Source organism: Mytilus edulis, chromosome 12 (assembly GCF_963676685.1).
Source record: "Mytilus edulis chromosome 12, xbMytEdul2.2, whole genome shotgun sequence".
Classification (NCBI taxonomy): domain Eukaryota; kingdom Metazoa; phylum Mollusca; class Bivalvia; order Mytilida; family Mytilidae; genus Mytilus; species Mytilus edulis.
In genome coordinates, this window is record NC_092355.1 from 10452049 (window position 1) to 10475545 (window position 23497).

The following is a 23497-nucleotide window of genomic DNA, read 5'->3' on the forward strand; positions in this document are numbered from 1 at the left end:
CTGTTTACAGTTTATCTCTATCTATAATAATATTCAAGATAATAACCAAAATCTGCAAAATTTCCTTAAAATTACTAATTTGGGGGCAGCAACCCAACAACAGGTTGTCTGATTTGTCTGAAAATATCAGGGCAGATAGATCTTGACCTGATAAACAATTTTACCTAGTCAGATTTGCTCTAAATGCTTTGGTGTCAGAGATATAAGCCAAAATCTACATTTCCCCTCTATGTTCTATTTTTAGCCATGGCAGCCATCTTGGTTGGTTGGACGGTTCACGCCACACAATTTTTAAACTAAATACCCCAATAATGATTGTGGCCAAGTTTGGTTAAATTTGGCCTAGGAGTTTCAGAGGAGAAGATTTTTTTAAAAGATTACAAAAATTTACGAAAAATTGGTCAAAGTGGACTATAAAGGGCAATACCTCCTTAAGGGGTCAACTGATAACTTTGGTAATGTTGACTTATTTGTAGATCTTACTTTGCTGAACATTATTGCTGTTTACAGTTTATCTCTTTCTATAATAATATTCAAGATAATAACCAAAATCTGCAAAATTTCCTTTAAATTACTTATTTCGGGGCAGCAACCCAATAACCGGTTGTCCTATTCATTTGAAAGTTCCAGGGCTGATAGATTTTCACTTGATGAACAAATTTACCTCATGTCAGATTTGCTCTAAATGCTTTGGTTTCAGAGTTATAAGCCAAAAACATTTCACCCCTATGTTCTATTTTTAGCCATCTTGGTTGGTTGGCCGGGTCACGCCACCTTTTTTTTAAACTAGATACCCCAAAGATGATTGTGGCCAAATTTGGATTAATTTGGCCATGCAGTTTCAGAGGAGAAGAATTTTGTAATAGATTACTAAGATTTACGAAAAATGGTTAAAAATTGACTATAAAGGGCAATAACTCCTAAAGGGGTCAATTGACCATTTCGGTCATGTTGACTTATTTGTAAATCTTACTTTGCTAAACATTATTGCTGTTTACAGTTTATCTTTATCTATAATAATATTCAAGATAATAACCAAAAACAGCAAAATTTCCTTAAGATTACATATTCAGGGGCAGCAACTCAACAACGAGTTGTATCTAAAAATTTCAGGGCAGATAGATCTTGACCTGATAAACAATTTTACCTAGTCAGATTTGCTCTAAATGCTTTGGTGTCAGAGATATAAGCCAAAATCTACATTTCCCCTCTATGTTCTATTTTTAGCCATGGCAGCCATCTTGGTTGGTTGGACGGTTCACGCCACACAATTTTTAAACTAAATACCCCAATAATGATTGTGGCCAAGTTTGGTTAAATTTGGCCTAGGAGTTTCAGAGGAGAAGATTTTTTTAAAAGATTACAAAAATTTACGAAAAATTGGTCAAAGTGGACTATAAAGGGCAATACCTCCTTAAGGGGTCAACTGATAACTTTGGTAATGTTGACTTATTTGTAGATCTTACTTTGCTGAACATTATTGCTGTTTACAGTTTATCTCTTTCTATAATAATATTCAAGATAATAACCAAAATCTGCAAAATTTCCTTTAAATTACTTATTTCGGGGCAGCAACCCAATAACCGGTTGTCCTATTCATTTGAAAGTTCCAGGGCTGATAGATTTTCACTTGATGAACAAATTTACCTCATGTCAGATTTGCTCTAAATGCTTTGGTTTCAGAGTTATAAGCCAAAAACATTTCACCCCTATGTTCTATTTTTAGCCATCTTGGTTGGTTGGCCGGGTCACGCCACCTTTTTTTTAAACTAGATACCCCAAAGATGATTGTGGCCAAATTTGGATTAATTTGGCCATGCAGTTTCAGAGGAGAAGAATTTTGTAATAGATTACTAAGATTTACGAAAAATGGTTAAAAATTGACTATAAAGGGCAATAACTCCTAAAGGGGTCAATTGACCATTTCGGTCATGTTGACTTATTTGTAAATCTTACTTTGCTAAACATTATTGCTGTTTACAGTTTATCTTTATCTATAATAATATTCAAGATAATAACCAAAAACAGCAAAATTTCCTTAAGATTACATATTCAGGGGCAGCAACTCAACAACGAGTTGTATCTAAAAATTTCAGGGCAGATAGATCTTGACCTGATAAACAATTTCACTCCTGTCAGATTTGCTCTAAATGCTTTGGTTTTTGAGTTATAAGCCAAAAACTGCATTTTACCCCTATGTTTTATTTTTAGCCATGGCGGCCAACTTGGTTGGTTGGCGGGGTCACGCCACACATTTTTTAAACTAGATACCCCAATGATGATTGTGACCAAATTTGGTTTAATTTGGCCCAGCAGTTTCAGAGGAGAAGATTTTTGTAAAAGTTAACGACGACGGACGACGAGGGACGACGACGGACGACGGACGACGACGACGGACGCCAGACTCAAAGTGATGGGAAAAGCTCACTTGGCCCATCGGGCCAGGTGAGCTAAAAGTGGTGATACTACATTAAGACATAATAAGATAATAGATGAGCTATGAGTGCCAATCAGACAACTCTCCATTCAAATCACAATTTGTAAAAGTCATTATAGATCAAAGTACGGCTTTAGACATAGAGCCTTGGCTCAAATAAAACAGCAAGCAATAAATTGTCCTATCAATGACTACTGTTAAACCATTTATACAGGAAAACCAACGGTCATATTCCTGCCCTGGTTATAGGCATTTTCCATGAAGAAAATGTAGGATAGTTTTATAACTAGTTAAAACTCTCAACTTGCATGACAGTCGCATACCAATTCCATAATATAATAGAAGTGTCCATTTAAAAAATATGTCAATGTAGTTTTACAAAAAAGTATTAAAGTATGTCAAACGAAAGGTTATTTTGCATTATACGCGTGGTGTCGTTGATGATATTTTTAGTATGCTGATAAATACAAGCAAATACTTCATGCATGTCATGGTTTCAAAGGTTATCAATGGCGAATCATCGGGTTTGACTTACATAATGAAACTTATTTGATATGTACTTGTTTAATCAACAAGACAAAAATTAGGAACGCCAAGGAAAATTCAAAAAGGAAAGTCCCTTTAAAAATGTCAAAATCAAAATATTAAATACATCAAATGAATAAAAAAACCTTTATATTCCTGACGATGTATAAGCATTTCATTAAATAGTAAAGGGTGAATGAAAACATGTTTTATAGCTAGCTTAACCTCTTACTTGTATGACAGTCGCCTTTTATTCCATGATAACTTCGTTAATGAAACAAAAAAAGCATAACTCATATCGCTCTACACGTATGATAACGTATGATCTTACATCCTGTCGTTCTGTTTACTTCTTTTTTTAGCATTGCAACAGATCATGCACTTTGTCAATATATAAAAAAGATATGATACGAGTGCCAATTACAGATCTCTCCATCCGATTCTCAATTTGTCTGGAAGAATATAAATTATCTATAACTTGCAATTGGAGTTCAACTAGTAATAGTGCGTTGTCTTACATGTTTGTATTTAGGTGTTATGTGTCCACTGTTTATACGTTAGTTACTTTTTGTTAGTTTTGTCCTTGTAGCTACACACCCCACACTCCACATAGCACCTATTATTCGAGCTTTATCTAGCGTAAAAGTCAACTACTATACTGATGCAAAACTGGTATGCAACGTCACTAGATTTCCAACACCTTCGATTTCATGGAAATATAAAAATATTAGTATAGATTGAATGTATTTAAGGATTTAAATCATTCTTAATAACTATCTCTGAATACTATTTACGGCTAGTAATCTACACATGCAGAACGATTGGTTCTGCATTGAAAACCGTGAAAGGATTTTACGGTTGTGCTTGAGCGGAGTAATTATCACCGCTTGAAAATGTATATACATTTCTAAATCGCAATTTTCAACTGATTAAATTATTAAAAATCGGAGAATGCTATGCTGTGGTGAATACTTAACGAAGAGATACATTTACTGTTGTACATGAAGTTAAACTCCTACAAAATCAGTTGCCCTACGAGAAATTGCCGAAAAATATATTTTTGTTTCGGTCAATGGGTATGGATGTCGTTTTAGGCGTGTACGCTGTCCGAAGTTAATAGACGTCTTAATAAATCTAAAAACTACAAATTTTCATAATTTAATGCGTGAGGAGATCGGTTCTGATTGAGGATTTCGCGAATGCGTGGGGGGCATGAAGTCATATCTTTATATCTAAGCTTTCAGTCGTTGAAAGTTGCCTAAATTTTGTTAGATTGTTCATGAAAAACACACTATGAGATAAAATTTAAAAGATAAATTATCGGAAGATAGGTTTTATAATATGTTTTAAGAAAAATAAAAATAAACTACACTACTCCCAATAAATAATAAAGTTACTAGGAAATGAAATTGATGTTATAAGCCTGGCGTCATTATCGAGACAGTCTGATACCCACATTAAAGTATAAAATTTGACTTTGAAATTTAACTGGATATAGGAACATCAGTTCTGTTATGTTTTTTATAATTTAACTATTTTTGAAACCCAGAGTCTTATGTTTGATTGCTGCTAATAAATAGACCTCAGTTAAATCGAAACAGGTTACAAAAGTTATTTCTGCAAAATGGTCTGAAGTAAAAGGTTAAAAATACTATTTAAGCAAACCCATTAAAATATTTGTAGACATGCAATTCATTATGCACATATATATATATAAATATCTATCTTTTAATACGGACTAATTATTTTTTAGAATGTATTGAATGAATCTGGAAACATTCTTATTGTGCAGAATGTGACTAATACAACAGCAGGGTATTACACTTGTATCGCAAGTAATGATGTTGGAACCCATCAAGTTAAAATATTACTTGAGGTCACTTACGGTATATGCTTTAATAACTCATATCATATAAACATTTGCGAACCCAAAAGGATTCCAATTCCTTTATCAATATCAAGCAAAAGTCTATAATGTTTAAAAAAAACCCCAAACAGATCATTGAAGCTCTCATTGTTCATATGAGTTTAAACAATCTATTTTAAATATACCTGCTAGTGTTTTCCAATTAATTTATATCAGCCTGAAATATTCAAATTATAGTTTAATGTTCAGTTTGCAAATGTTAAAAAAGAACTAAAAAGGGCGTAGTATGTCAAGAAAAACGACGAATGGTATCAACTATTTAAAACAATGCTTAAATTGAGAATGGAAATAGGGAATGGAAAAAAAACGCCATGGGTGTTCAACACAGGCAGTGAAATCCCTCACCCGGAGGAAGGCGTAAGTGACAATTGTGTAATAGTTGAATGATAATAAAGGTCACACTAAACTCCAAAACATATAAATAAAATCGATTAAAAATTTAAACGCGTTTCATGAGATCTCAACTTTCGCCATCTCCTATACCTATAGCCAATGTAAAATAAATAAACACACAACATTCGTTTGCATACTTTTATAATACATAAGTAGAAATAGTATTCCTGAATTCGTTATGTAAATCGATAGGCGTAATGTGTTCTTTCAATCAAGAGCCTCTTTCTGTTTAATTTAATATACTCATTTTTCCTGCCGTTAACTGTTTACCTTTGTTTTTTTTCTCTCCATTAGATACACCAACAATAGTAACACCTCCAAAAGCAGCCATTATAATGGTAGGACAGTCACATAGTTTTACATGTATTGCATCTGGACACCCCAAACCGTCAATCACATTTCAAGTCAGTAAGTTTACTTATCGTTCTCAGTAATTTGTTGTATTGTTCATGTTAGGATAAAATAGTCACTCACTTGTTCGTGTGCTTAAAAAACCCACCCTGGTGAAAATTAACCATATGCATGTGGTGTGTCCGCTATCTTTATTTGAAAAATTGTCACATTAATAAAAATTCCTAACTTCGATATAAATTCAAAGTGAGTGAGTGAGTGTCCGTAATAAAATGGCAAAATCAAAAGCTTAAACACATTAAAAGATTGGATAACAACTGTGATATTCATGACTTGTTACAGGAATTTTTCTTATGTAGATAATGATAGATTAAACCTGATTTTTAGCTAGCTAAACCTCACTTATATGACAGTCACAAAAAAAACGATGCATCATAAAAAAAAGATGGAAAGCGAAAAACCAAATTCACTTGATATGGTCAAATTTGCAGAGTTGCGATAAGATTTGGATTTCCTTGATGAGTAATAACCAACACAATAAATGAAAGGTTTAGAAAAGCTTTACCTGAGTAGTGTATAACTATAACAATATAAAACAACACGTTTAATAATTTATTGCGTCCGAAGCGCTTTTCTGGATTTACCTTCATCAGGAACGCTCAAAGCCAAACATTTGAAATCCGAAGATGTATAAGTACCGAAAATCGTTGAAGAGCTATATGTTAAAAATACCTAAAATAAATAGCCAAATTCATCTAAAGCAAACTTTGCCTGAGGGAGTTGAAACCTTAGTTTCATAATAATTTCAAAATTTATAAACGGACAATTTTAGTAGGTCTCAGTATAAATGAGACGATCAAATTGGATATAAAACAGCCGTACACTCATCAGTTAGAGACGGTCAGATATTAATTAGCAAACTAATAATCAGACATATATATATATTTATACAAAACCCACCATAGAAAACTGTAAAAAAGATACTAACCATGCTGTAAGTCGTTCGATAACTTTGCAAGAGTTGACATGGTGTTCTGGATTGTGTTTTTCTTCTGCCCCAGTAGAATCAATCTGTTAATCAGCTAATTAAAGTTGTCAAAATAATACGGAAACAAATGTAAAAAAATAAGCGCTTAATAGAGATGACCAGGATATTGACGAACGAACGTACGAAAGCGTAACTTGACGAATCGTACGAAGCGGGAGCGGTAGTTTATACATATTAATGAATTAATCCAACATAAAATCTCCGAAGTGAAATAAATTGCATGGTTCCGCATGTAGTTTAAAGAAATATTACCTGTTTATTAGCCTACTCAAAGCATTAATAATTAAATATTTGCTACAATAGAAAAAGGTGCACTCGATATTTTTAAAATTTGAGGTCCTGAAAGTGTTTTGGAGGGGTATAAAAGGATGAAAGCATATATATCAAAGTTTACCATATTGATATAATTTATTTTTGATTTGAAATCTTGTTTTCTTTTCTCGCCGAAACTCCTAAGTGAAGACCTGTTACTTTTTGAAAACTGATGGACTGCAATATAATTCCTCCATGTAGGTGTGTAAACGAGAATCTACCCACCCACCAACTTTCTACATTGGCTAGCGGTATAAGGTAGGGTTGAGATCTCAGAAAACATGTTTAACTTAGCCGCATGATTGCGCCTGTCCCAAGTTTCTGGACTTTGTTAGTCGTGTATGCATTTTTTAATTTTAGTTCATTTATATGTGTTGGAGCCTAGCATGACGTCCTTTTTTCACTGAACCAGTGCATAATTTTAGAGGGGCCAGCTGAGGCGGGATATCTCGCGAAGTTGAAGATATTTGGTGGCTGTTATCTGCTCTTTGGTCGGGTTGTTGTCTATTAGACATATTCCCCCATTTCCATTCTGAATTTTATTTAAAAATATTTATTTAAAAGTTCGTTCTTATGTTGTACTGTTATACCACTGTCCCAGGTTAGGGGAGGGTTGGGATCCCGCTAACATGTTTAACCCCGCACATTATGTATGTATTTGTCTGTCCCCAAGTCAGGAGCCTGTAATTCAGTGGTTGTCGTTTGTTATTGTGTTACATATTTGTTTTCCGTTCATTTTTTTACTCAGAATTACAGCCGATTGCATTGAGTGTGTAGGTAAAGGTAGAATCTTTGGTTTGCTGGCTTGTTAGCTAAACAATGAAGTCAATATTATTTAAGGTTTACTACCCTCCTTTCGAAGTAGCCTAGTCCTACAGACAGATAGATTGGTGATCTGTCGGACAAGTCTACTCTTTAGTTTATCTTACCTAATAATGACTTCACAGTTCAGCTAGCAAGCAAGTTAACCATACATACTATCTTTACCTACACACTCAATGAAATCGACTGTAATATAAGATCGAGACCAGGATCATTCAACATTTGGATAATTCATAGAAAAACCTCAAGAACCATTCCACCAACGCTTGAATTTGTTTGACTAAATTGCTTCAGATGATTTGATAAAAATGTGAAAAATTAACAGACGGACGGACAACGAACAAACGTACAGACGAAAGACGCCCAGTGGTGACATCGGCTCGTGTGCGCTTTAAACAAGCAAACATTTTAAAGGACACTTTTAAACAGTTTACAAATAACGGACTTATTTTATTTGTACTTGTGAAAGAAAAAGTAAAAAGACAATTTCTAGGAGTATTACATTTTTTTTGTACATTGTTTTTTAATCTGACAAAAACTTGTCCATACAGCGATCAAGCTTTTCTTCTAACTTCTTAGATCTCTCGATGCTTTCTGAATAATGCATGTACGCCTCCCTTGCCAAATCTGATGTCTTTTTCTTTGGCGGTGGTGGTATAGCCTCCTCTTCTCCATCATCAACATTAACAATAATTGCATTTTGTCTATGGTCAATGTCAGCAAGTTGTACACCTGCCTGTTGTGCTGCAGCTGCCTGTTGTACTGCACCTGCCTGTTGTGGTGCAGCTGCCTGTTGTGGTGCAGCTGCCTGTTGTACTGCATCTGCCTGTTGTGGTGCAGCTGCCTGTTGTGGTGCAGCTGCCTGTTGTACTGCATCTGCCTGTTGTCCTGCACCAGCATGTTGTACAACACCTGCCTGTTGTACTGCATCTGCCTGTTGTACATGATCTGCCTGTTGTACAGCACCTGCCTATGAAATAAAAATATATGCATTTTAAAAAAAGTTCAAAATTTAACAAAATCAAGCAAAATAATTCAAACCTTAATAGTTTAAAAATGAAACATATTAATTTAACTTACTTTGCAAAATACGCTTGTTTCAGATTTTTTTTTAAAATGCCTGACATTAAAATCGGCTTGTATTAACTTGTGTATTGTTCTTGGTTTTCGTTAAATTTTGAAATTTTTGAAAAACTTACTTTTTCAAATAAAACAAAAACTCGTATGGTATTTGAAAATACTGAAATACGCCTTAGGGAACACACATTTAATTTTTGAAGGGGGATAAGAGGATTTTTTTTTAATGATTTATTTATTTTCAAATGGTCGTCCCCGTAAATGCATATAGTTTAAATTTTTTTCTAATATTCTCAAATGTTCACAAATATTAGTATAACTTCGGTGTAAACTGGATAAATACATAGATATGAAAGTTTAAAACATGTTTACTTTGGACATCCATAATCTGTATAGGCAAGTTATCAAAAATATAACGGCGTGTTCGATTTACAATGCAAAGTTTAACGTTTTACGGGCTTATAATAAAGTATGAACTAGATTTAACAATCTAATTATAAAGACACTGGCGGATCTAGAAATTGTCTTAAGTAAGGGTCCACTGACTGCATAAGAGGGGGCCTGCTCCAGACACGCTTCAATGATTCCCTATATAAGCAATCATTTTTTTTTCTTAAAAAGAGGGGGGCGGGCCCCCTCTCCCCCTTAATCCGCCTATGTACACGGAGCTATATTGATATTTATATTAAATTCCTTTCGACAGAGCAGCTTATTTTACAAACCTTCTTGGCTAATTGTCTTTTCACGGCCGGATGATGCTTTTGTGAATATCTGGTGTCATTGGTCTTTATTTCCTCTGCTAGGCCAACCAGCTCCTCATTTCCTCCACAAGCTCCTTCTTTTGTCAGTTTTTTAACTTGATCAGACATCCTTCTTTTTAGTTTGTGAAATGCCCCTTCTTTGTACAGTGTTTGTGCAGCCTCTGGAAGCATTTCGATCCCCTTTTTTACATCTGCTAATACCACTGGCCAATTGCACCGATTTGCACTATATGATTGCAATATTAGAATTTGCTCAGTTATGGATACATCAACATGAGTTCTCGTTTTCTCTGCCATCCTACACGCTTCGTTAGTGAAATGAAAGTGAGAAGCCCGTGGTATACGTATACGTGGTATATTTGTATATGTATATAGATTTTTTAGGGGTGCGATACAAATGATTTATCATACTGAAAATTTATTCATTTGCAATTTGTGAACATTTTGAGGGGGTATGTTGAGTTTGGGGAGTGCAAGTTGAGCACTATTTTTATAATGACATATATTTTTTTATTTTTATTTTACTTGATATTTAAATTGATGCGATATATCCCATTCAATACTGAAATGGAATGGGCGAATCCAAACTAGTCTCACGTGGTACAAAATCGTGTGTTTTTTTTTGTCCTTGTGATTAAAAAAGGTACATGTAATTCTAAGATTTATAACGATGAATCAGCGACAAAGGAGGTTATTTTCTATGATCATAATGTTGTTTATGCATTTGAAAATGCAAACACCACCACCGTTACCATACTTATTGGATGAACAAAACTTTGCATTTTTACTTGTGGTCACCCAATATGATTTTTACCGTAGAAAACTTCGTATGCCTCTTCCATTTTATAACTTCAGCATAAGATCACGAATTCTTGAAAATGAAAACCAAGATTTACTGGTTATAAAAGATGTCTATGGTACATTAATTTCTCGTCCGTACGATTTTTGGAGAATTTCTGGTGAAACTGTCCAGTCGTTTGAAGAACTATTTGTGTTAATTTTACCAAGAGTTGGAGGATTGCGAAACGGTCAAAGAAATGTAAACTTAAGAAATCGGCTACTGCTTACGCTTGTATGGCTCAGACAGTACCCCACCTGTCCAATTCTTTCTCTAATCTTTGGAATTTGTAATACATTAGTTGGATCAATTGTGAATACAATGTGGCTGATTTTGTGGGAAGCATGTAGCCCATTGATTGTATGGCCTGATGTAAACTCTTGGCAACAAAAAATAGGAAAATGGTCAGAAATGCCAAATGTGTTAGCTTCTATTGATGGTACATCTCATGAAATATTAATTCCTAGCACGGAACCTCAAGAAGAATTTTACAGTGGCCATCGCAAATATCATTGTTTCCATACACAGGTAACTATTTTATTTATATATCACGAACGGTCTTACATTTTACTTCCGTAGATCTAACACGCGGACCTATACGAAGACACCCATGTGCAGTGTTATAATCAAATAGCATACCTTCTCTGTTTCTATGTTAATTATATGTACAATTCGGAGAAAAAAAATATAACGCGGAATCTTTGACAAACTGTGGATGTTACCTGTAGAAATCCAAAGTATGTTTTCTTCTCATATTTGAAAGAAATTAAAATATCAAAAAGACATATTTATTATTTACTTCCTTTAAATATAAGGGTGCGCTTTAACTCATTTATTTTCGTTTTGTTTCTTTTTGTTTTTTTATGTTTTTGTTTTTTTTGGCTTGTTAGTTTCTGTTTGAATACTATTACTATGATTTTTTTTGTAGGTTATAATAGACAACGAAAAAAATATATGTTACATTCATGGGGGATTTCTAGGACATGATAATGACGCCTTTGCATATCAACAAATTAAGCCCATTGGGCCTGGATTAGAGCTAGATTTTCCAAACAACTGTTTCATCCTTGCCGACAGTATATACCCAAATAATATTCCGCTAGTGACTCCTTATAAGTCACTTGAAATCTTGAGACAACCACAGCAGGAACGCCGAAGGAGAAGGAAATTCAATTGCATGCATAGGAAACGTAGGGTGTACGTCGAACATGTCATTAAAGAGTTGAAGACATTTAAGGTGATTGGATCTCTTTACAGGCATCCTAGATGGGAAATGGCCTCTATAGTAGAGCTATGTGCTGCGTTGTCAAAACGGAGAGCTGATAATATTGGTGAAAATTACCCAAATTGAATTATTGTAAGAAAATAAAATATGTTGATTACGTTTTCTTTTTCTCTATCAAGTAATGCATGTGGTATGAGTGCCAATTAGATAACTCTCCATCCATGTCCATACAATTAGTAAATAGTAAACCATTATGTGCCAAAGTACGGCCTTCAACACGGAGCCTTGGCTATAACGTATTTTTTTGTCATAAGCTTGTTGAGATAAAAAAAAACAATCAAGATTCATATTTTTTTTGAAATAATAATGTTGTTCCAAGCACGAATAGTGAACTGAGAAATTTTAACAGAGTCTTATATATAAAGGCAGGACCGAATAGAGTGAAAAATAAAAAGGACAGAGATTACACTAAATAAAATGCAGGACATTTTTGTTCATACTAGCCTTTCAACCACCTCCTATATTTAAAAAAAAAAAATCATTTTTGAACGGGTTAAAAAAAAAAACCCGATACATTTTTTTATATATAAACTGATCGACGAGATTACATATAAAACTTGAATACCCAATTAAAAAGAAACGATCCCACAGCATCACATTTACATATTGTTTCAGAGCATCTAAATTATGCATTCATATCTGTATGAGTATAGTAAAAGTTGTCGGTGTACTCGAATACTCCTGTGCGAGTTGTACATTTCACTATGCGTTCAACAACTATATGATATCGTAACATACTAACACTAGTATACGTCTTTTATCGATAAATCATATAAACCATTTAAAATTGGTATATTTAATGCATTTCTCTCTATCATCGTGATTGCATCCGAATATAATTCAAACGTATTAACCATAACATAACAACACCTTTTGGTTTAAAGTACGTTTGTAAACATACAATTACCGCTCCTAATACGTTCGTTCGTCGAGATAGGTTCGTTCGTCAATATCCTGGTCATCTCTAACACGTACATGTAAAATCCGCTGATATTTAGAATCATTTTTTGTTTATATCTTAGGTTACAGATGAGACCATATCTATGCCTTCCCACCAGTTTCACGACAATGGACAAGTATTAACTCTTGTGGCACTCAACACACTTGACTCTGGAACCTTAACTTGTACAGCTTTAAATGAATTTGGAGATGAGAAAATTTCCGTGGCAGTCATTTTTAGAAATGGTATGTATTAGGAATTTATATCGTTATTCCTCAATATCATTCCAATTTCTGTATAAGGACAAAGAAAGATGCAAATCAAACAAATCTATAAATCAGATATATATGTCGTGTACAAGTTGCAATTTTGTACAGGTTATAACATGTACAAAAATATTGTACATGTTATAATTTGTACAATGCACAAATACAAAATATAACATGTACAAAAGTACCTCGTACACGTTTTAACATGTACACAATTTTGCTTTAATTTGGTTTTAACCTGTCAAAAAATTGAAAATCAATTTAAATAAAGCAGAATAGACATGCACGTTTGAAATGTATAAAATAATAAAGAACAATAATAAAAAGTAATAAAAATAGATGCATAATTCACAGCATGGCCCCTATTAATCGATCGATTGGAATGGTAACGTTTCACCTTGGGAAAGAACAGTTAACCTAGTTTATGTGTTGTTTGTCTAGACATCAGCTTGTACCTGTTAGCCAGATAGTGCCCTCTTTCGTACACACTTGGTGTCAACATTTGAAATTTCAGACAAACCCTAGCCGTATTTGGCACAACCTTTTTGAACTTTTGATCTTCAGTGCTGTACACCTTTGTACTTGCTTTGATTTTTGAACTTTTACATCTGGGCGTCACAGGTAAGTCTTGTGTGGACGAGGCGCTTATCTGGCGTATTGAATTTTAAACCTGGTGCCTTTTGTTAGCTATTATTTATGTGTTTTTCTAATATGTTCTCCTATTTATTTGTATTAGTCCTGTAATGTTATGTTGTCATTTTAATGTTATATTTAACATTGCCATTAAAGCAAAATGTATTCAGTGTTAATTGGTACATAAACCGTATATAATTGTGCGATTGTTTTTAAAATTGATTGTCTTTCGTTTTAAATTATAATGACATTATTTGTTATCAAAGTGTCATCTTTCTTATTTTCGTCTGTTAACTATTATAACATATGACTCTGGATTCTTTTTAACTGAGTTTTACTGTGTGTTTTGTTTATCCTTTGTTTATTTTTGTAGATTCTTTTAACTTAATTGCAAATATAAGTCATTAACCAACTACGTACATTTCCGAGAATACTATCCAAAAACAAAAGATATTACAACCCAAGCCTAATTAAAAACCGAGGATGTATTTAATTTTTCCAGAAGGGCGAGGAGTATTCTTGTTTCCAAGTTAGGATTACAGTTTTTATACATATAATATAAAATGTTTAAAATCTGAAGTACAAATATGTTCCGGGTAAGGTTTGCTTTGGGTATTTATAGTCAATATCAATAAATCTTTCTATCTGTCCCAAGTACATCAAGTTAGTGCATTATTGTCATCTTACCCACTAGAATGTGTTTATAAAAAAATTGTTTTAGTTTCAACTCAACAATGTACCATTTTGAAGCACACTGACCATTTTCAACCCTTAGACATCCATTTATTAATCATAGAACATTATGGTTAATACACTACAAATGAAGTTCGAAATTTGATTAAAAAAATGTCTTATATCCCTATACTGTTTCCAAAATATGATACTGATTTTTTTGTATTAACTCAATGATTAAATCGGCACAATTGTTATCCGAATTGATTGGCAAAAAAAAAACAGTAAAATTTTTCGTACAGTAAGGATATTTCAATTTAAGATTAGTTGTTCTTAACAAACAATATATCGTCTCTAGAAATCAAATGACCCAATCATTTACATCACATTCATTACAGATAAACATACAGTTGTCGATCTTACAACACTGTACATAATGTTCCTGATTTAAACTGAACGGCTGTTGTTAATTTTATGGTAGTACAAAATGGGATGCATGTAAATGACACGGAAACCAGGCGTACGAATCAAACTTGTTCTGGCGTTATTGCAGTGTTTAAGGCGTCAACCAGGTGTAGCAGAGGCGGAAAACAGGAGTGAAATGAGACGTTAAATAAAAAACGAATACGCCTGGTCGACAGAAAAGAAGGCGTAAGATGCAAATGAGTACGCGCGGTCAATAAATAAACTTTAATATCCTTATATAAAACTACACTTAATTTAGCTGTGTACTTTGTGTATTTGATATAAACTTGAACTGTTGCTTACATTTCCCATTGTTTGACATAAAACTTGAAATACCAACCATTGAAGAAACCAAATAGATAAACACTTATCAGCCGGCTCAAATACGTTTAAGTTAAAATAAGAATTATTACAATTAATTTTTCTTTAAAGAAAACTAGCATGATTTTTGACAAAGCTTTTATGAAAATTAATACCCTTTCAACTATCATGATGATAATACTACAATTTAACTTGTGAAAGATTATAGTGTGATTACCCAAGGATAAAGGTTTCCAGAAATTGATATTAAAGTTCATTAAAAACAAAAACTTAATAACTTAGTTACTCATATAATTATTATTTAGCGTGTATACTACTTTTATTTAATTTCACAATTTCCTTTCATCAGTTTGATTCCATAATTCAATTTTTGAATTCTTCGAAAAAGCGAAAAAAAAAAGCTCATTACCCCTGAATGTATCAAGCTGACATATATCTTATACAAGCTTATACCATAGAGTCAAATTTGTGAAAGTAAAAAAATCCTGGTCCTTTTAACAAAGCATCATTGGTGTTATGATTTATGCCTTCCAACAGCCCGTATTTTTTATCCTAAGTTAGAAACACGGAAATCCTTCCATTTGCCGGAGAAATTAAATTTATATTTGTACTGAATTAAATTGTTTTTAAATTTTAAATTGTTATAGGAAAATATACACCTTGCTTATTTAAATTCACGCCAGGTTTACAACTTTTTCTACGCATGTAGTGGCTACAAATTTACGTTTCCCGCTCCCTTACACATGGATCTGCACACATGACTACCAGTTTCGCCGGGTAATACGTCCTATAAGTTCCTATCATGATTTTCTTGATAGAGGTTTGCTGCTAACAAGGAAGCTATTAAACCAAGAGTTCCAAATGGTGAAGTTGAAATCATCCCTTCGTAAATTTTACGGACGCCATCACGAGTTGGTTGACCGTTATGGAATAACCGTTTCACAAATGATATCGGATATGTTCCTTACGTCGTAACTACAATCCCCTTCCCTTTCATGAATATGACCTACCGAATTAGACAATTTACCGGATTTGTAATCACATAAGCAACACGACGGGTGCCACATGTGGAGCAGGATCTGCTTACCCTTCCGGAGCACCTGAGATCACCCCTAGTTTTAGGTGGGGTTCGTGTTGTTTATTCTTTATTTTTCTATGTTGTGTCGTGTGTACTATTATTTTTCTGTTTGTCTTTTTCATTTTTAGCCATGGCGTTGTCAGTTTGTTTTGGATTTATGAGTTTGACTGTCCCTTTGGTATCTTTCGTCCCTCTTTTCTTACGGATCCTTGATTACAACACGTTAAATATTTATTTGCGTCTGACGTTTTTTTTTTTAAATCAAGATGCATATCGTTAAAACAGTTCATGAACAATTCCTCTTTCTTAAGCCATCGTTAACTTTACCGGAACGATCGGGTGAAATTTTTTTTTCAAATTTTATAAATTTTATTTAGAAAAGATTATTTATAAATCATGTAAGTATCGAACTAATGACCACTGAAGAAGACTGAAAGTCCGCTAGCAATCGATAAAGTGCTAAAAAAATCAAAGCGTTTTTTTATACGAAAAAGTCGTAAAAGACCGAATATTTAAAAGCCAATGATGTAAAAAAAAACACACAACCAAAAACGAAAACATGAGCTATCTACATATTGACTACTGTCAAAATCTAACTTGAACACAATATGACTGTTCTCAACTTTGCAATTAATAAGCCTTCTAATTATTTTGATTCTACATTGGTGAATTTAATGTGGACGAAACATGTGGCTATCGACAAAATTAGCCTTATAAATCCGAACGGTTGATACAAGGGATTTGTATTAACATCTTTTTTCAATTTACGGTAGATTCATTGTTATCATATAGATTCATTTTTCTTATATAGATTCATTGTTATCATATAGATTCATTTTTCTTATATAGATTCATTTTTCTTATATAGATTCATTTTTCTTATATATTATTTATTATTTATACACAGTTGTGCTTCTTACATTGTGTCTTTGTGTGTGAACAAAGTAGTTCCGGTAAATGGCGCGGAAAGTCTCTAGAATGAAAATAAACGAGTTATTTCACATGTAAGATTATCGGAATTTATCACAATGGGAAATTCATATAAAATAAAAAGTTTTATTGATTTTTCATAACATTAGAAATTGTTATCGTCTTTGCAACATGTCTTTTTACATATTTATCTATATATAAGAAAATGCCTGTACCAAGTAAGAAAAATGACAGTTGTAATCCATTCTTTTGATGAATTTGAGCTTTTGATTTTGCTATTTAATTAGAGACTTTCCTTTTTGAATTTTCTTAGGAGTTTAGTATATTTGTGATTTTACTTTTCAATATAAAGTGTGGGAAATCATTCTTCGTATTTCATACTGCATTCCACAAACTAAATGAGCATTAGCCATTACCATTTTATACATTTACCCCTTTAATATGATATCCGTTGTTGGTATATTTTAGATTTTAGATTCATGTAGCAAGTTACTTAGAAATTTTTCTTACAAATAAAATATAAGTAAGTTGGCAGATACAAAACCTTTCAAATAACACTGATCGTATGACATATATAACGGAACCAGACAACCAAGAAAAAAATGCTGATCTGATACATTTTCAAAGGAAACCGGATTGAAATAAATGATAAAAATCTGTTTTTAAAAGTAGAATGTAGTATTTGACGAGTGTTTATCGACCTGACCCATGATAAAAAAAAATCTTATATTAAAGAAAATAAATCGCAATCAGGAAACATATATATTGAATTTCATTGAAACACGCAATTTAGTTGTACGACATATCTCATTCAGGGTAGACGTATAAGAAAATATTGTATTACTTGTATACCTTATAAAAACGGCACGTATTAAATAAATTGATCAAGAATTACAATAACAAAAGCAAATATAGTAAAACAAATATCCAAATGTCGTGCAAAAGCGGAAGAAATGTAACATCAAATGCATCATCTTTGTTGTGTGTATCATGCACAATAAACTAACAATGTTCGAGTAGTAAACTAACAATGTTCGAGTAATAAACTAACAATGTTCGAGTAGTAATACCCACATAAAGGAGAAGATCAAATACATTCGACCCAACAATACTGATCAACAAATTTTCTACGGATGGTAGTTAATTAAAGAATTCACAATAAAAGTAGAATTACAGTACTACCAGCATTTTATTTATTTAGCAATAAAGTAGCAAAATTGTTGCTGTTGTTCAATTCCTTTGATCTAATTTTGCTTCTTTTGTGAACTAATTTCATTTTTATTATGCGAAGATCTAAGGCGCATAGATCATCATCAATGAGCTCGATGACTTTTCATCTTAGACTGCCTCATCAATCTAAAAGATATTTGAAGGTATTTTGGGGGGATTTTCCAGTTTTAAAAATCTTTTCTGCTTTGTCTTCAAATCGCTTTATTAAATATTGTAATGAGCGTCAATTATGAGTTGTACCTAAATGCATGTCAATCCTGATAATTGTAAGGTGTTTCTAGTTACATGTAAATCATCTTAGATACCAGGATAGGAATTTTTTTGTGCCAGACGTGCGTTTCGTCTACAAAAGACTCAAAAGCGACGCTCGACATGCTCGAATAAAAACATGTTAAAAAGCCAAATAAAAAACGAAGTTGAAGAGCAAAAATTATTAAAAGTTTTGTCAAATACGACTTAGATTATCTATACCTGAAGTAGAAAGGCATAAGTATTTAAAAATGTCAAAGTTTTGTCAACAGTTAATCTATAATTAAGACCATATCAATGATAATTCATGTTATGATGGATAAAACGTGCAATTTTTTGTCAACTAGGTTTCATACTTTTATCAACGCTTTTCTGGTGTTGAAACAATGTTTTGGAATTTACAGTTAGAAATACTATTCGATATACGCAACAGTAGTTTACTGATGTTTCAATATAATTAGTCGATAAAGAAGACCACACAAAGTTAGGAACACACACTGGGAGATTAGCATGAACTGGAAAAGGAGCTTGATCTGATACGTAAGTTTAGCATCATTCGCCGTTCGACGATATTTATAATCAAAAATCCAAATTTTGTCAATATAAAGGAACAACGAACAACTGTCATATAACATGTATAAGGGGAAGAAATAATTAATCACAAATCATTTTATTTGGAAATGAATATACCGAATATTCCTATTCTGGATGCAGCATATGGAGCATTATATGCCTACCCTTCTAAAATATGTTGAAGAAACTAATTCCTACCTCTCGACAAAACTTGAACTTTCATAATTCAAGTTATGCCACTTTTGGTCATAAAGCCTCCAATAGGGATATTCTTGAATTGAATCTTTAAGGTTTTTTACGACATGAAACATATAAAACACTTCAAAGAAGACATTTTATGTTCTTGACTTGGAACATTACACATTTATAAGGTAGTGGCATTTTAATATGATTTCGATCTACAATTAACCTTAAAATGGGGTGAATGTTCACAACACAAAAACACACAATACAAATAGGTTAAAAAGGGCTTGCCTAATCAAATATTTAAAATTTTCTTTAAGAGTCTATTGATTTAACATACACTTATTTCCGCTGACTGATACATGTAACATATAATTGTAGCCTATAATGTTAATGTCACTATTTCTAATGTTATAAACATGGAAAACTTTTGCAAGTACAGTCCGATGTTCTTTTAAATTTGTAATCTACAATATGTTTTGTAGTTGAAAATGCTTATTCCAATAAGAATGGTAAAGGTATGATAAATAATTGTAGATTTGACCGATTACTTATATGATGTTTTAGCGTGATTATTTTTGTATTTGCCTTGTAACGAAATCAGGACAAATAAGTAGACCAATCCAGAAACGATCGCGTAATGATATCTTCATATAAAAATTAATTGCAGTGTTCACCGGGTTTTTTTGTTTAATTTCCTTCCTAAAAATTGTAAAATATTTTACCTAGAAATTGTACTATCCAAATCTGAGTTTCTTTGTATACGCTACAACGTCAAATGCTTTGTTGCTGTTTGCGAATGTGTCCTATATTTTTTGATGATTTGATAACTCTTTTTATGTGAATATGATCACAAAAGAGAGAATCAATCATATGTCAAGACCAAAGAATAAAGTCTTACCACTTCTCTAATATTGTAACGTCAACTATTGTGAGATGATGATTGAATACCACCAAACCATTATAAACTATAAAAAATTAAAAAACAACACGTTTAATAATTTCTTGCGTCCGAAGCGCTTTTCTGGATTTACCTTTATCAGAAACGCTCAAAGTCAAAAATCGAAATCCGAAGATGTACCGAAACCGTTGAAGAGCTATATGTAAAAAAAAATACCTAATATAAAAAACCAAAATCCAACTTTGATTGAGGGAGGTGAAACCTTAGTTTCTAAATAATTTCAAAATTTATAAACGGACAATTTTAGTAAAGTTTGTTAAATCGTGTCATATAAAGATGTTATATCTACAGGTCATAAAGTTGGTATATACAATTTTAAACTGGAAACCGCTTGTATTCGCTACACTCAAACAACCGGTATGACCCCATTTTTTAGGGTAAAATTTTGCCCTGAAGATCTGAACGAGATTGAACGATACTTTGTTACATAGCAACGTACAATATCAGAACATGTAAACAAACATTTGTTTTCTGATGCATAGTAAAGTATTAATTAATGCGTAAATAGATTTATATTTTAAACTGAAATAATCTATTGTAAGGGAAAAATATCGAAAAGGGTATTTATTTGATGCAAAAATAAAAGTCCGCTAAACTTAATCAATGATTTGGGCACGTCAACGTACAAATTGGAAACTTTTGAACTGAAGGCTATGGTTTAGACAATACATTTTAACTTGTGAAATAAATGTTCTATAAAACTGATGGAAGGAAAAAAGACTATTCCTTCTGATTTACAATAACATTGCATGGATTGTAGTATTGTTTACAATACAATATGAGGTGCGGTATAATACATGTAATGTGATTGGACGACTAATCAGATTCTACAATAGACCGGATCCCACCGGCTGTCTATGAACAAAGTGTAGTAGTCAACCGAGAACCAGCTTATTACAATTTATTCAGTGATACATGAAGGAAACATAAACGACTAGACTGACAAACGTGACAATGAATAATTATGAAATTTGAGACGCTTATAAATGTCAACTATGAATTATACCCTGCAAGTCTTGTTTGCATGTCCGGAAATTGATGAAACATTGCAGAATTACATAATTTGTAAAGTACTAAAACAACACCTAGGAAAAGGTTTTATATTGAAATGAGGTATAGATATTCGAGCATTATAGCTCTTATGCATGTTATCAATTAGCTAATGGCTTGCACTACACACATTGGGTATTTAGATTTATTAGGGCGTCAGTGAGGAGTCTTTTCATTACGAACTGCGTCTGACGTTCTAAATTTATTTTATGGTATCTATGATGAGATCTAACAACGAATGATTAACCCCGTTGCAATTTTGCGCCTGTCCCAAGTTTTGAGCATTTGGTTTAGGGTCAAATTGGATCCCGCTTCCGGTTGCATTATTTCCTCGTTGTGCTGATAGAAAAGTCTGAACCTTTCGTACAATGATTGCAATATCTATCAAAAGAAAGGCGATAGATACCAGAGGAACAGTCAAACTCATAAAACGTAAAAGAAAAAGAAAAACTGTATCGCCATGTCTAAGTAATGAAAAAGACAAACAGACAAATAATAGTACACAAGAAACAACATAGAAAACTAAAGACTAAGCAACACGAACCCCACCAAAAACTGGGGGTGATCTCATGTGCTACAGAAGGGTAAACAGATCCTGCTCCAAATGTGTAACCCGTCGTGTTGCACATGTTATTACAAACACAGTAAATAGTCTACTTTGTTTAAACACATTAATGAAAAGGGAAGGGGACTGTAGTTACGACCAAATGTTTGAATAGCATTATCTATCATAAGAAAGTAACAAATCTGACCAACAATGATTCTAATGTATCCAAAATGATTGAATAACTCTAGCTAGTACTGCATTTACAAGTTTCAAGGAAATGAGACACCTTTTGTTTAAAATTGACCATGTTAGAATGTAACCTATGATGACCTGTAGATATAACACCTATATTGTTTATAATGGTTGTAATAATCAGAGAAGTGATAGGTCTGAATTTCCTGAAGCAAGCGGAAATATATCCATAAACTTCAAATTATAAGTCGTGTTATATCTATTACTTGATGAGACTCTTGGAGGCATCTACCGTAATGATTAGCGTATAAAATTTTCAAGAAAACAAAGTTTTTGTTTTGTAACGACCTTCTTTTATAATTTTAATTTTTCAGGAACCATTGTCACCAAAATAGTTTACAGATGGAATTCAAAGGTTAATGATTTATTTCTGCTGACCTTAGGGTTATCAGACTTATTCATGTTATTCATGTTATTTTCTATCTTCACGCTTTCATTCCACACAAAACATGACATAAACACATGCACAGGTACGGAAAATTGAAAATGTCGTGTACATATTTGGTATGTCAAAGAGATGCAACAATTACTAAATGGATATACAACTCATTTGAATTTTTCAAACAGACAATATCATGGCCAAAAAAAAAAAAAAAGAAAAAGACAAACATCAGTATACAAAGATCAAATAAGAAACCCACACATTGAGCAATACGAACTCCACCCAAAATATGATTCCTTGCCTTTTTTCAAGATATATCTAGTATTCTAACAATTAATGTTATTTTTAAATCACAATTGAAGTTGTATAAGCACTTTTTGACAAATTTGATTGGCGCCTAATTTAAAAGTATGCTGTTTTAGTAATAAAGTATTGTTCGAAATGTTGTGAAATACATTTTTAAAACCCTGGATTGCTGAGACAAAATACAAGACAGTATTTTAATGAGAATACAAATGTGTGTTTGTAATAGATGTTCATTTACAAACCATAAAAACCAATAATGACTTTATTTTATTTTTTACATTCTAACGTCAGCAATTGAATGTTAAGTTCAATTTTGTGTTAGCCTTTCCCCTTTTTAATTGACTGTTTGAAATTGGAAGATCGGTAAACTACTGCATTTGATAAACCTGATAATTTTTAGTATATTTTGTTATCTATAAAAGTTTTTTCTTGGCATAACAAGTAAATCAACAAAAGTGCCGAACTCTGGGAAGTTCAGAATGGAAGTTCTTAATCAAATAGAAAATCAAAAGTTCAAAACACATCAAACGAGTAAATAACAACTAGCATATTCCCGACTAGGTACAGGTATTATTTATGTCTAAAATGTTGAATGAAACATGTTTTTTTAACTAGCCAAGCCACTGGTATGATAGTCGCATTATGTTCACATCAATGTGTGAACAAAGTTAACAGAAACA

The 23497-nt window shown here is 32.6% G+C and overlaps 1 protein-coding gene across 1 annotated transcript; it reads right to left on the reverse strand.

The window, feature by feature from the left end:
• Window positions 1-8338: 8338 nt before the first annotated feature.
• LOC139497414 (alpha-S1-casein-like) lies at window positions 8339-9824 on the reverse strand. Its single transcript, XM_071285631.1, has 2 exons — window positions 9615-9824; window positions 8339-8785 (listed from the first exon to the last, which is right to left on the reverse strand). Exons 1-2 carry the CDS (start codon window positions 9822-9824, stop codon window positions 8339-8341), a joined length of 657 nt encoding a protein of 218 aa, XP_071141732.1.
• Window positions 9825-23497: the final 13673 nt, after the last annotated feature.